The sequence below is a fragment of the Artibeus jamaicensis genome, unplaced genomic scaffold, assembly GCF_021234435.1.
Source record: "Artibeus jamaicensis isolate MK-2021 breed Jamaican fruit bat unplaced genomic scaffold, CSHL_Jam_final scaffold_666, whole genome shotgun sequence".
NCBI classification, from domain to species: domain Eukaryota; kingdom Metazoa; phylum Chordata; class Mammalia; order Chiroptera; family Phyllostomidae; genus Artibeus; species Artibeus jamaicensis.
The window spans coordinates 963,847-978,188 of NW_026522053.1; the positions used below are offsets into that span (position 1 = coordinate 963,847).

At 40.7% G+C, this 14,342-nt stretch overlaps 1 protein-coding gene and 1 non-coding gene across 4 annotated transcripts in view; both read left to right on the forward strand.

Moving 5' to 3' along the window:
• The window catches only part of VPS35L (VPS35 endosomal protein sorting factor like), a 177,054-nt gene that overhangs the window by 127,409 nt on the left and 35,303 nt on the right, over positions 1 to 14,342 (forward strand). For all 3 annotated transcript variants that reach the window (XM_037163428.2, XM_037163430.2, XM_053659497.1), the window contains exons 23-26: positions 3,723 to 3,786; positions 6,768 to 6,866; positions 8,819 to 8,896; positions 11,442 to 11,556. In XM_037163428.2, the coding sequence (XP_037019323.2) occupies positions 3,723 to 3,786; positions 6,768 to 6,866; positions 8,819 to 8,896; positions 11,442 to 11,556 (356 nt within the window). The remainder of the gene's footprint in view (positions 1 to 3,722; positions 3,787 to 6,767; positions 6,867 to 8,818; positions 8,897 to 11,441; positions 11,557 to 14,342) is intronic.
• On the forward strand, positions 8,078 to 8,226 carry LOC119062476 (small nucleolar RNA SNORA57). The gene has a single exon (XR_005084980.2). It is a non-coding gene; the product is annotated as a small nucleolar RNA SNORA57 (small nucleolar RNA).

Here is a 14,342-nt window from a genome sequence, read left to right on the forward strand (position 1 = left end):
AAAATATTACAAGCCTTGAGAAAATTGTTTTAGTACTTAACTGTCAATAAGATGAATTATATTTCTTTTTTGTCCTCTGAATTTTAGAGTCTTTAATTTCATGACTTTGTACTGTCAACCTACCTCATGGGTAGTTATAAAAAATCAAAATAATAAGACTTTCTATAATAAATGGAACCAATAGATTTTAGTTGTACAAATATAAAAATAAAGGCACAGAAAACATCCAGAAAGGCACTTGTATTAGTAGGATATTGGTTTTTGGCCTAAATAAAATAGGTTTATTTCTTTCTTGATAGAAGTTTGAGACCAGATGGTGGAGGTAGGGTAGCTCTGCTTTAGAACATCATCCAGGGAACTCAGGTTCTTTGTCTCTTATTGCTCTGCCATCCCTCTGGGTTGTTATGCTTATCTTCCTGGTAGAAGGTGGCTTACCTTGACCGTGTCCAGGTTATAGCCTGCAGGCATTGCAGGGCAGCAGCTTTCTTTTAGGGATAAAATTGAGAAGGCTTATAAATAAATCACTTGTATTCCTATCCCATTGGCTAGAACTGTCATGTGGCCATACCTAGATGCAAAGGAGACTAGGAAATGTTGTTTCAGAGAACAAAGGAGTCCTAGTGTATTGGAGGATGTTATGCAGTCTCTGTTATACTTATTTTCCCTAGAAAAAACCAATAAACAAAAAACTTAATTCCTGTCTTCTCTGGGCTCTTAAACTTTTTCAAAATAAACTTAGGGTACTATTTATAGGCCTAGACAAGTAAAATCAAAGCTATAAACCCTTGACATTTTCTCATACATATTGAGTTGGGCAGAGTCTGTTTAGTTTTTTTTGCACAAAAGACACATTTTTCATTTTCACCATAACCTTATTGATTTGGATATTTAGAGCATGTCAACTATTGGCTTCCAGTGGGTAGAGGCCAGGAGTGATGCTAAATAAACATTGTCCAATGCATAAGACAGCCGCACAGCAAAGAATTATTTGGCCATAAGGACTTCTGCCAAGATGGAGGCATAGGTGGATATGCAGTGCCTTCTCACACAACCAAGTTTAGAGACAACTAAATATTAGCAACAAAAAACACAGCCAGAACACGGAAAATTGAACTTTTCAGAAGTCCTTTAACAACAAATTCTTCAGCCTGATCGGTAAGGGGCGAAACCAGCGGCTGGTGAAGCGGGGTTGCACAGAAGGACTCGGTCAAACGGACTCAGGCGCGGAATCCAGACACGGGGAATCCAGGTGCAGGGTTGGACCTAGTGAGCGACCGAGCGAGCGACCAGGCGAGCGACCGCGGAGGAGACAGCGGGGGAGCGGGCTGCATGTTGACCGTGGTCCCGCATTTGTGCGCGGGTGGACAGGCGAGGGAGTGGGCGGTTGGACGGGGGCCCAGCGGGTCCCCCTGGCAAGCAGCAGCAGAGGGCGCCGCCATTTCCCTGCTCTGACCCCACCTCCACATACAGCGTCATAACCCAGCAAATCTGAGTGGCCCGGCCCAGGTAAACCACCTTAGGTGCTCCTCCTCACCCGACAGCAGCGCGAAACAGCAGAGGGGGCCACCATCTCCCCGCTCGGACCATGCCCCCACATACAGCGTCACAACCCAGCGACCTGGGAGTCCAAGGCTCCGCTCCTCGTACATAACAGGCACGAACAGACCAAAAATGGCGCAAGAAGATCTCAAAGCCCCAGAACCCATAGATCTAAGTGATGAAGAAATAGCAAAACTCTCAGACGCACAGTTTAAAACACTGGTGATCAGGATTCTCACAGAACTGGTTGATTATAGCCACAAATTAGAGAAATATATGAAGGCGAAACTAATTGAAATGAATGGAATTGCACAGGAAACCAATAGCAATGAAAAGGAAACTGGGACTCAAATCAATGGAGTGGACCAGAAGAAAGCAAATAATGGCCAAACGGAAGAGAGTCAAGAAGCAAGAATTCAAAGAAATGAGGAGAATCTTAGGAACCTCCAGGACATCTTTAAATGATCCAACATCCGAATTATAGGGGTACCAGAAGGGGGAAAGGAACAGCCACCAGTGGAAAACTTATTTGAACAAATAATAAAGGAGAATTTCCCCAATCTGGCAAAGGAAATAGACTTCCAGGAAATCCAGGAAGCTCAGAGAGTACCAAAGAAGTTGGACCCAAGAAGGAACACACCAAGGCACATCATAATTATATTAGCCAAAATTAAAATGAAGGAGAGAATCCTAGAAGCAGCAAGAGCTAAGGGGACAGTCACCTACAAAGGAGTCCCCATCAGACTGTCAGCAGATTTCTCAAAAGAGACTTTACAGGCAAGAAGGGGCTGGAAGGAGGTATTCCAAGTCATGAAATCCAAAGACCTACAACCAAGATTCCTCTATCCAGCAAAACTTTCATTTAGAATGGAAGGACAGATAAAGTGCTTCTCAGATAAGATCAAATTCAAGGAGTTCATCATCACCAAGCCCTTATTATATGAAATGTTAAAGGGACTTATCTAAGAAAAAGAAGTTAAAGAAACATGAACAGTGAAAGGACAACAAACTCCCAGTTATTAACAACCACACCTAAAACGAAAGCAAACTAAAAGGACAGCTAGATCAGGAGTGGAAACATAGAAATGAAGATCTCAAGGAGGGTTAGCAACAGGGGAGTGGGAGGAGAAGAAGGGGGGAGAAGGTACATAAAATAAGTAGCATAGAGAGTAGATAGAAAATAGAAGGGGGGGCAAGAATAGCATGGGAAATATAGAATCTGAAGGACTTGAGACACATGGTCATAAACTAAAGGGGGGTTAATGGTGGGAATGGGGGGTAGGGTGGAGGGGAATGAAAGGGGGAATAGAACAACTGTAACAGCATAATCAATAAAAAAATTAAAAAAAGAGAATTATTTGGCCATAATGTCAATAGTACCAAGAAACTTCGCAAACCATTTTTGACCTACTGAATCAGTCATAGCCCCTTCTCTATATACTGCACAATTTTTTTTTGTGTTTCAGTTGTGTTTTTACCTTTCTTGAAATAATAAAGCATAATATGCCAAAAATGTTGGGTATCTTCTTCCATCTTCTATATTAAAATGACTGAACAAAAATTCGCCAATTTTGATGTTTTTTTATATGCACACTGATATGACAGTTGTCAGAATACAGTCTAATAAAATTGTTTCAAATGAAGTTAAAGGCAACTAAGCACTACTAGGGCTGTCATACAGAAAAAACTAAACAAACTCTTTGGCCAACCCAGTGTTTTTATTAAATTTGCTCTTAAATAAAGGCAACTGAGATCTGTGATTTACCTTAAGAACCATCCCCAAAATAAAATGAGTTGTTGGATGGAGAGGGAATGGATAGTTATGTGATAAATATTATAAAATAATAATTGATAGGATCGTGGTGGTTGATGCTCACTACAAAAATTTTTTCAACTTTGCTGCCTGTTTACAATTTTTTATCATATTGAACAAAAGTTCTCTGAATTACATTTGAAGTGAGACCTTTCTTCCCAAATTTCAAAGGAGAAAATGTTACCTTCTTTTTTGCCATTAGTAAATATATTTTGAGAATAGCATCTTTGAGAGAGATATGAAACACTTTTAAATCTAGAAAAAGCAAAATGTTCTTACCCATTAAATTGCTTAGTTTATATATATATATTTTTTTTTTAGAAACTCATTTATTACCCCATTGTTAATTATGTACAATTATTGATTTTAGTGCACTCAGTCTTGAGGATGAGAAAAGAATGCTGGCATATTTGATTAATGGATTTATAAAAATGGTAAGTATTGAGGAAGGAGTGTTAGTGCAATTGGAAATGTGATGTAATTGTTCATCTTCACTCTGGTGAAAGCAGTTAGCATTATATTCCCCTGGTGCTTTTTATGTATATAGACATAAGATGAAATTAGAAAACATCTTACATTTGAAGTGAGACCTTTCTGCCCAAATTTCAAAGGAGAAAATGTTACCTTCTTTTTTGCCATTAGTAAATATATTTTGAGAATAGCATCCTTGAGAGAGATGTGAAACACTTCTAAATCTAGAAAAAGCAAAATGTTCCTACCTGTTAAATTGCTTAGTTTTCATATATATGTGTGTTTTAGAAACTCATTTATTACCCCACTGTTAATTATGTACAATTATTGATTTTAATGCACTCACTAAACCATCACTCCTCCATGGGAAAAGGGGCAAAAAAAACAAAAACAAAAACTGGCTTAAGGAAGAAAAAAAAGTGGGACAGGAAGGGAGACTTAATGGCTCGTGTGGTAAAACATCCAGGAATGGAACCCTTCAGAGGAGCAGCTGGACTCAGAGTCTCTGTAGTGTCCTTGGGGCCTTCTGTCTGTGTTTCTTTGGCTCGTTGCTCTGCAATCTTGGCCGGCTCATTCCCCACGAGAGCTTAGGGTTTCTATTTCTTCCAGCTCTGTAGCCCAGCAGGAGGGACTTCAGCAGAAGTCCCAGGATTGAGTCCCTTTGGATTAATTTGGATCACCGGGCTTATTCCTAAACAAATTGCCTCTCTGAGGAAGAGCACACTGATTTGGCTAGTCAGGGAGACGTATGCCCAATCCAAATCATAGGGACCTGGTGGGGTATGCTCCCTGAAACTCCTGATGTGCTGCTTGCTTATCAATGGTGAAAGCAAGGCTGGGTGCACAATGCCCAGGGTCCACTCTCCATTTGTCTGAGTTACCCATCACCACATAACAACTTACCCCAGATCTTAGTGGCTTTAAGTAACTGTGGTTTTTGTAATTCTTAAAATTCTGTCAGTTGGTTGGGTACCTAAGCTACTCCATGTGGCAGGACTAGGGCTGTGTCCATGGCCTTAGTGCTGGCTGAGGTGTCTCATTTCTGATCCTTGTGATCTCTTTCTTTTCACTGTTCTCTCATTATTCAGTTGTCACAGCTTTCTTTCTGTGGTGAGGGGTAAAACCGAAGCTGCAGGGCCTTTTAAAGGTTAGGTTAAAAAATCATAGTGAGTCACAGGAATAGCCCCTTGCAGGGGAAGGAAAGCCAACTCTACTGTCTTTCTCATCTGTCTGTCTCAATAAGAAGAAACTCTGTGACATGAGCAACAGAATGGGAGGGATGAATGCAGCCTTTTTGGGGAACAACCTACCATACCTTCCTGGCCAGAACAGCTTCTACTTTTATTCTTGGTGCACAAAGCTAAATACCAACTGCTGCCAGTATCCTCTGTTTTAATATTCATGTCCAGACTAAAGCTGACTGAGATGAAAATAGTTAGATCACTTTGAAAATAACCTAGGAAATGTGACTCATTCAACAACAGGGGTCAGTTTAACTATCTACCAAACTGTGGGTAAAATACCAATTTTAGTGAAAATTCAGTTTCCATTAGGAAATGTGCATTGGGCTCTTATCAGGTGCATCTCCTATGCCCTTGATTGATATACTGATTATGTGGTATTTATCCTTTTATAGCTTTGTCTGAAAGCCACTAAGTTGTAATGGAAAAGAATATGAAAGAATAAGATGTGAAATCTGATGGCTGTAGTGAAAATAGCAATGTTAAATTTCTGGACACAAATGATTGCTGTAGCAATAAGTTTGTCCTACTAACCAGCTAGTCATAAATTTGAAGAAATAGGAGAGGGGATCTTTAATGATGGAAAAAATTTCACTTGTGGCTCTGGCAGCCACCAGTGATCTGCTGAGGTTGGAAACCCCATCAGGAAGCAGAAAGGTGTGACTTTTATTATAGAACCCTCTTTGATAAATGGCTCCCAGTAACCAAATTTATATTCTGTGAAAAGGCCGTAGCTGACAAAATTTCATCATTTCCTTTCCAGTGATCTTCTAGCCTGGGAAATTCTATTCATATTTTGAGATTCTGTTTTATGAGGGAGGACCCACCCAAAATGGAATTTATTTATTAAAAATTTGTGTATTTATTCTTACATGTTTAAAGTTCAGGCAACTTCAAAGTACTCTCCACTTGATGCAGTACACTTATTGAGACTTTTTCAAAGCTCAAAACAGTTTTTGAACTTGTTGATTTTGATGCCTTTTAGTGATTCTGCAGTTTTTTTGTTTTACCTCTTCCACAACTACAAAACATTTCCCTTTGAGGACTTTTTTTATCTAGGGAAACAAAAAAGAGTTGTTCAGGGCGATATTGGGAGTATAGGGAGTATGGGACCTGGGGGTTAAGTTATTTCTGGTCAAAAACTGCTGAACACTCCATGCAGTGTGAGCAGGCACATTCATAAATTACCCATCATGAAGTGGGCAAATGTGTTGACAGAGTCTTCAAAAAAATTCACTGATATCAAACACAGCCTCTCATAACACCACCAGCTGGTACACTAATATAGATGGGCCCCTAGAACACTTACCTAGCAGGAGAACCCTGTACTACAAGGGGCCTGCCGTCCAGAAGAAAATTCTGTGGTTTTTTTTTTTTGGGGGGGGGGTTCTGCCTTATATGGCTAACCCTTTGGCCTTTTCATGTTTTACTGGAGTGCCTGTGTCATAACAGTGAGGTGACAATAGTAATATTTCAGCACTATACTGGATGAGGTATTGTAAAGTCTACTTAAAGTATATTCCAGTGAGCATATGTGTATATGTGCTTGCATACCCTTTCCACTCATCCATATCTGGGGAATCTTTGGTGAATTGTCATCACAGCACCTTTCTGACCCCACAGAGCTCAAGAAAAACGTTTTCAATTGTATGCTCACAGTTGACTAGAAATAACATTGTTGGCATCTCTCTCCTTGATTCTAGGTTTCCTTTGGTCGTGATTTTGAACAACAGCTAAGTTTTTATGTTGAGGCCAGGTCAATGTTTTGCAATCTGGAACCTGTTCTTGTACAATTGATTCACGTAAGGCTTTTCTTTCATTCATTTGTTCTTTCAGTAAATATTTGTCATTTATATGCCAGGCACCAGTTATAATCTGGGATTTTTCTAGCCCCATATTGCTCTGTTCCTGATGTATGAAAGTTTTTTTCTCAAAGGTCAGTAAAATCTGTAGCTCTGCTGAAGTCTTAGAATGGTATTCATTGACCTCTTTTTCTCTGAAATTTTTAAATTCTTATTCCTGCATGCCAACAGCACAGAATTTGTGAGGGGCACTCAATAATTAGTTTATAGAAATACCTCAGGTGTCTTGTTGCCTAACCAGAGTTACAGCTTCCTTGGATCGTGGCCCTTTTTAGTAACTTTTTATGGTATCCCCATGTTAAAAGAAATAAATAACATCTCTGTTTATTAAGAAGTTAATCTGAAGCACTTTAAATATTTATGCTCTAACAACTTGATAGCCCTTTAAAACAATATACATAAATTGAAAGAAAATCATGTTTTTTTAAAAATATTTTATTTATTTATTTTTAGAGATGAGGGAAAGAAAGGAGAAAGAGAGGGAGAGAATCGTCGATGTGTGGTTGCCTCTTGCTCACTCCCTCCTGAGGGACTTGGCCCACAATCCAGGCATGTGCCCTGACTGGGAACTGAGCCAGTGACCTTTATGGCTCACAAGCCCACACTCAATCCACTGAGCTACACCAGCCAGGGCAAAATATGCACACACACACACACACACACACACACACATATTGCATTCTTATATATTCTTTGTGTGTGAGTATGTGTGTGTGTGTCTCACATTCTTAAATGACCATAATTTCTGGGCACCTGTTTGGACACTCTGCAACTTCTCAAACCTTGGAGTCAGGTTGGACACTACTACCCTTATTTTCTGGTCCACATTGATTTTTGCACAGCACTTGCTTTTTATCAAGCAGTTTCCAAAACCCAGTCGTGCAATGATACAGTATCATTGCAAGGAATGTAATGTAGTCCAGTACTGAATCTGAGCTGCCCACAACAGTGCTTTTCCTCATGCTTAATAATTGAACATAGCTGTGTTTTCCTATTTTTTTTTAAAAGGTTCCTCTGTGAGATTGCCCTACTACCCTGAAGTCTCACAGTATATATTTGGGAACCATAGGTCTAAACTTTTCCTGTCTGTGGGAAGATTCCCAAAGGCCCTTAAATGATCTCATGTAAATTCAAGAAGAGTAGCTTTTTACCCTCCTCTTCTTGGCGGGGGTCGGGTATGCTGTCCTGGTCCTCGTAATGTAACAAGGCAGAGGGAAAGGGCTCCGGCCCCCTCGGCCTTATGTCTTCTGTGCCAATGGTTTCTAGTCCACCGGTTCTATCCTCAAACACCGGGACACTGGTCAAAAAAAAAAAAAAAGTAGCTTTGTTATATATTTGTTTGCTAGTTATCAGGTTATGGAGCATTAAATAAACTTACGACCTAAGACAGGAGAGGTAACCGTACGTACCTCATAGGACTAAAAGAGGTAATGAATGTATAGTTCTTTGAACAGCCCCTGGTATGATGATGTGGCTGTTATTATTACCTTTTTTATGGTTATTGTTAGTATTTCATAGCTGAAATGGCTGGTTTACTCTCAGAAATGGAGGTTTCTCTGAAGATATTCAAGATGTTAAGTTTACTGTATGGAGTTTCTAAAAATGGAGTAAGTGAACCCTAGCTATTCATTAAACCAGCAAATGGTCCTTTATAATGCTAGTGCATAGGCATTACTAACTCAATAAGTACATTTCAGTCTATGCTCTTGGAGATGTTTGCTGTAGCCCAGATTGAATCAGACCTGATGACCTGTTTGGCATTTCAGGGTTTGATGCTAACCAGTCTTGGTCCCACTTAGCTGGATCTCATTGAAATGTATGTAGTTCATGTTCAAATCTCTATGGAATACATAAGCCAATACTATTTCTGTTTTACTTATTAACAAATACAGAGTGTGAACCGGTTAGCAATGGAAACAAGAAAAGTAATGAAGGGGAATCACTCCAGAAAAACGGCTGCCTTTGTCCGGGTATGTTCTAGAGATAAGATTCACAGACTTTGAACTATAGTGGGCTCTTTGATTTATAAGATTAATTTTTCCTTGCATATCTATGGAGTGACCAATTTTCTTAATGTTTCCAAAAGAAATTATCAGAGGAGCCTGAATTTTGATACAAATTATTGTAAGGTGGTTGAGGGATGGATTTGGGTTTTGTGTGCCAGCTCAATTATCTCTATAGTTGTACCTGTATCTGGCAGGTCTAATACCTTTTTCCCCTGTTGATCAATTCCCAATTTTGAAATAAAGTGGAAGCTTCTTGAGTATACTGCTCAAAATCTTATCAAAGCAACACAATCCACATTTTCAAAAATGAAATTCTGGACTTCCGCCAAGATGGAGGCGTAGGTGGAAACACTTTGCTTCCTCTCACAACCAAATCTAAAAACAACAAAGTTTTAACAACAATAAATGCAACCAAACCACAGAAAATCAAACAATATGGAGTCTGAAAACAACGCAATGCTTAGCTAACCCAGTGAGAGGGGCAAAGCCAGCAGCAGAGTGGGTCAGGCAAAAACCATCCCCTGACTCAGGCGGCGCACAAGCAGCCGAGGGCGTGGATCCCAGGTGCAGGGTAGCTACGGGAAGGCACAGCTCAGCTGTCTGTCTGAGGTTGCACATTTGCGCACAGATAAACCAGTGAAGAGGCGAGCATTAGGGAGACCACGTAGGGTGGTGCGCACATTTGTGCTCAGATAAACAGGCGGGGGCAAGCGGTGAGGAGGACAGGGCGTGTAGAGGACCGCTATTGCTCCCTCTCTGACCCCACCCCCACATACAGCATCACAAACCAGCCACCTGGGTGGCCCAACCCTGGTGATCACCTAAGGCGCCTCTCCTCATACGTAACAGGCACAAACAGATAAAAACATGGCTCAACAACTCAGATCCCCAGAGCCAATAAATCTAAGCAATGAAGAAATAGCCAAACTTTCAGATGCACAGTTCAAAAAACTGGTGATCAGGATGCTCACAGATCTGGTTGATTTTAGTCACAAATTAGAGGAACATATAAAGGGTAAACTAATTGAAATGAAGGGAAATACACAGGAAACCAATAGTAATGGAGAGGAAATTGGTACTCAAATCAAGGGAGCAGACCAGAAGGAAGGAAAAAAATTACCAAACAGAAAAGGATGAAGAAACTAGAATTCAAAGAAATAAGGAGAGGCTTAGGAACCTCCAGGACATCTTTAAACGCTCCAACATCCAAATTATAGGGGTACCAGAAGGGGAAGAGGAAAAGCAACAAGTGGAAAACTTATTTCAACAAATAATAAAAGAGAACTTCCCCATTCTGGCAAAGGAAATAGACTTCCAGGAAATCCAGGAAACTCACAGAGTCCCAAAGAAGGTGGACCCAAGGAGGAACACACCAAGGCACATCATCCTTACATTTCCCAAGATCAAAATGAAGGAGAGAATCCTAGAATCAGCAAGAGATAAGGGGACAGTCATCTACAAAGGAGTCCCCATGAGACTGTCAGCTGATTTCTCAAAAGAGACCTTACAGGGAAGAAGGGGCTGAAAAGAAGTATTCCAAGTCGTGAAAGGCAAGAACCTACATCCAAGACTGCTCTACCCAGCAAAGCTTTCATTTAGAATGGAAGGGCAGATAAAGCACTTCTCAGAAAAGGTCAAGTTAAAGAATTTCATCATCACCAAGCCCTTATCATATGAAATGTTAAAGGGACTTACCTAAGAAAAAGAAGATAAAAAAGATGAACAGTGAAAGTACAGCAAACTCACAGTTACTAAGAACCACACCTAAAACAAAAGCAAACTAAGAGGACAGCTAGATCAGGAGCAGAACCATAGAAATGAAGATCATGTGGAGGGTTAGCAACAGGGGAGTGGGAGAAGGAGAAGGGGGGAGAAGGTACAGAAAATAAGTAGCATAGACAGTAGATAGAAAAGAGATAAGGGGAAGACAAGAATAGTATTGGAAATATAGAATCTAAAGAACTTGAGACAAGTGTTCAAGAACTAAAGGGGGGAATGGTGGGGGACGGGTGTGCAGGGTGTAGGGGAATGAAGGGGGGAATAGAACAAATATAATGGCATAATCAATAAAATGAAAAAATATACTTAAAAAAAGAAATTCTATGCAAAAGATAACAATAAAACATAAGCATCCCAGCCCTGCCCTTTTTATCTCATCCTTTCTACTCACTCAACTACCTCAAACTCTTTGTAGGAACTTCTCATGACCTCCATTTTTAAAAGTAATTGGTTTAAACAGCTGCTTTTTAACTTATCATTATTAGGTGTTTATTTACTTCCTTCAATGATAGTTAAGGATTTATTTTTCATACACCATTACTCTCCTTACTTGCCTTTCTCTTCCCAAAGAGACTGATACAGCAGAGGTAAGAGGGGGGCATTGGGGCTTGGAATGGGGAAATTATTTTTAGTGGTTTTGCTTGAAAATAGATGTTAGATGAAAACAGGAGTCCTAATCTGCAGTGATGGCCTTGCCAGGTGACCTCCTGTGATTCTCCCCTCTCTCCAGGCCTGTGTTGCCTATTGCTTCATCACCATTCCATCCCTGGTGGGCATCTTCACACGCCTCAACCTCTACCTGCATTCCGGTCAGGTGGCCTTGGCCAATCAGTGCCTCTCTCAAGGTAAGCCCATCAGCCCCTCTTCTCAGGCATCTGTGGCTGCTTAGGAAAGGTGACTTAGTACAGGGTATGTGGGGCATATGTAGGGAGAAAGTGGGTGTGTATATAGGATGAATAAAGTTATCAATAAATGGTGAGTTTTAAATCTGTTTCTTTAGTAGGAAGCGTATTGGATATGTAGACATTTAGAGTCAGATTATGAAGTGTGGCTATTTTCATAGAAGGACCATCTTAAATCTATCTCACACAGGTCAACCCAGGCAGCTCAGACATTCATGGCTAAGCATACCTAGAGAATTTTAGATGTTAGGACTGCTTTATCACAGCAAATTCATGTTTATTGTTGATGATGTTTCTATATTTGAAACCCCCAAAATACAACAGGTAGAATCTAGTGAGTATAGAATGAATACTATCTACAGCTTGCTGTTAGGGAGGAAAATTCTGCTCAAGACCCATTTTTGTGCTAGGTGTTAAGTGGTTTATTTGGGAGGTGATCCCCATCAGTGTTAGTAGAGTGGTGTGGAGGTGAGAGGGGGAAGGAAATGAAGCTAGCAAAGGGGATACTAGTGGTCAACTTACTGCTGGGAGCAACTGAGGTCCATTGTCACTGGGAGCCTCTGGGAGGGGGTGTCTAATGGCTACAGTGTTACCTCACCTCAGAAGTGGGGAAGACAGGTTATTTACTCTCTCTCTCTCTACTCCATCTGTTATTGACCAAGGGCTGCCTCTGGACCATCAACTTCTTGGCATTCGAGACTGCTCATCACCTAAGCAAAGAGAATGCCCTGAGGTGGAGGGTAGCAGTATTTGCTACAGGATGCTGTTGTTGCCTGGGACAGAATAGGCCAGAAGCTAGTACCTATCTAGCAGGCTTAAAGAAAGACACAAAGACTTAAAGAAATCCTGGTGTCATTTATGGAGCATTTATTACATGGTGAAACCTTTGCACATTTATCTCATTTAATCTTCTTGACAACCACATGTGGCCAGTCCTGTTGTTGGTGCCCTATTTCTCAGGTATGAAAACTGAGGAGGGCATGGCTTAGGAGCCAGCACTCAGCCCCTTATCTGACCTAAGGCCATGTCCTTTCACCACTCTGGAAGTATGTACAGTGCAAACAATCAGAAAGAAAGAAGGAGCTCCTACCCTTTGCAATAGCATGGATGGATCTGGAGAGCGTCGTGCTAAGTGAAATAAGCCAAGTGGTGAAAGACAAATACCATATGCTCTCACCTATAAGTGGAACCTAATCAACAAAACAAATAAGCAGGCAAAATATAACCAGAGACACTGAAATTAAGAACAATCAGACAGTAACCAGAGGAGAGTTGGGAGGGGAAAATGTGGGGTGGGGGGGAGAGGGTTTTTAGGAACATGTATAAAGGACACATGTACAAAACCAAAGCGTTAGAATCAAGGGTGGGAAGTGGTGGGGAATGGTAGTTGGGAAACGGAGACAACTGTACTTGAACAACAATAAGAAAATATTCAAAAGAAAAAAAAAAGAACTAAGTTTAAGTGAATACTTTGGGAATTTCTATAGAATTGTATGAGATGGACTGATGCTTTCAGTGGTCGTCTCCCCCATCATCTCCCACCTGAGGTCACAGTTTATGCCAGGGTTAGCAACTCACTACTTATTGCCATTAGTTTGGATGGGCACTCTAGGTTGGCTGGAGAGTGGTCCTCCCCATTCTTTAGTCCTTAGCATGGAAGTTCTGGTACCTGCATTTGTATCTTGATTCATGTGGGGCAGCTCTGAGCACCAAAGTCTTCAAACATAATTAGTGGCCCTGGCCAGGTAGCTCAGTTGATTAGAGCATCTTCCCAATGGGCCAAGGCTGTGGATTCAATCCCCTGTCAGGAATACAGGAATCAACCAATGAATGCATAAATAAGTGGAACAACAAATCAATGTTTCTCTCACTCTCTCCCCTTCCCTCTCTCACTCCTCCTTCCCCCCTCCCTCCATCCCTCTTTCCCCTCTTCCTTCCTCTCTCTAAAATCAATCAATAAATTTTAAAAAAACAACATAATTGCTATCCAAGAAGCATTTCAAACTCTGCTTAGTTTTGGTTTTGACTCCTAGAAACTCTAATGTGCATTTGGAATTAAACTAAACACCTTGAGGCCTGTAAGTCCTCATGAGATCTGGTACCTGCCTGCCTTCTGTCATCTCATACCACTCTTCAGCCACACCAGCTATTTTTTGTTCTTTGAACATACTAAGCAGCCTTCTGATTCAGAGGCTTTGCACTTGCCGTTCCGTCTTTCTAGAATGATCTTCCTGCAGATATTTGCTTTTTTTTTGTGACCAGGCAACAGATGGGAATCAATATCTGTGCTGGCCTCATGATTATCGTGACCTGATGTTTTCTTATTGTGTGTTTGTTTACTTATTTCCTCGACATCCTGTACCCATCGGGGCCTCAAATCCCACAAGAGCAAGCATCTGCCCTCATTATTTGTTGATAAATGTGGAACTTAGCAAAGTACCTGCCTACCATGAAACAAAGTAAAAAATTAACAGCTGCCACCAAAAACCTGATGTGCAGAATGATTAGATTAACTAATTAGTTTGGATGTTAGAAATTTTAAGTCTTATAAATTGCTTTCCTCTTAAAAGTTCAGGAATAGCTGACCCTGTGGTAGTGCCTGAGTTTGGTGTCACCTACAAATTAGAAATGGAGTGCAAGCTTTAGATGCTAGATTGATGAGTTCAGAGTGTCAAGTTTGCTATGACCAGATAGCCTGTGGGGCTTCATGTTTTGTTTTGTTTTTAGGA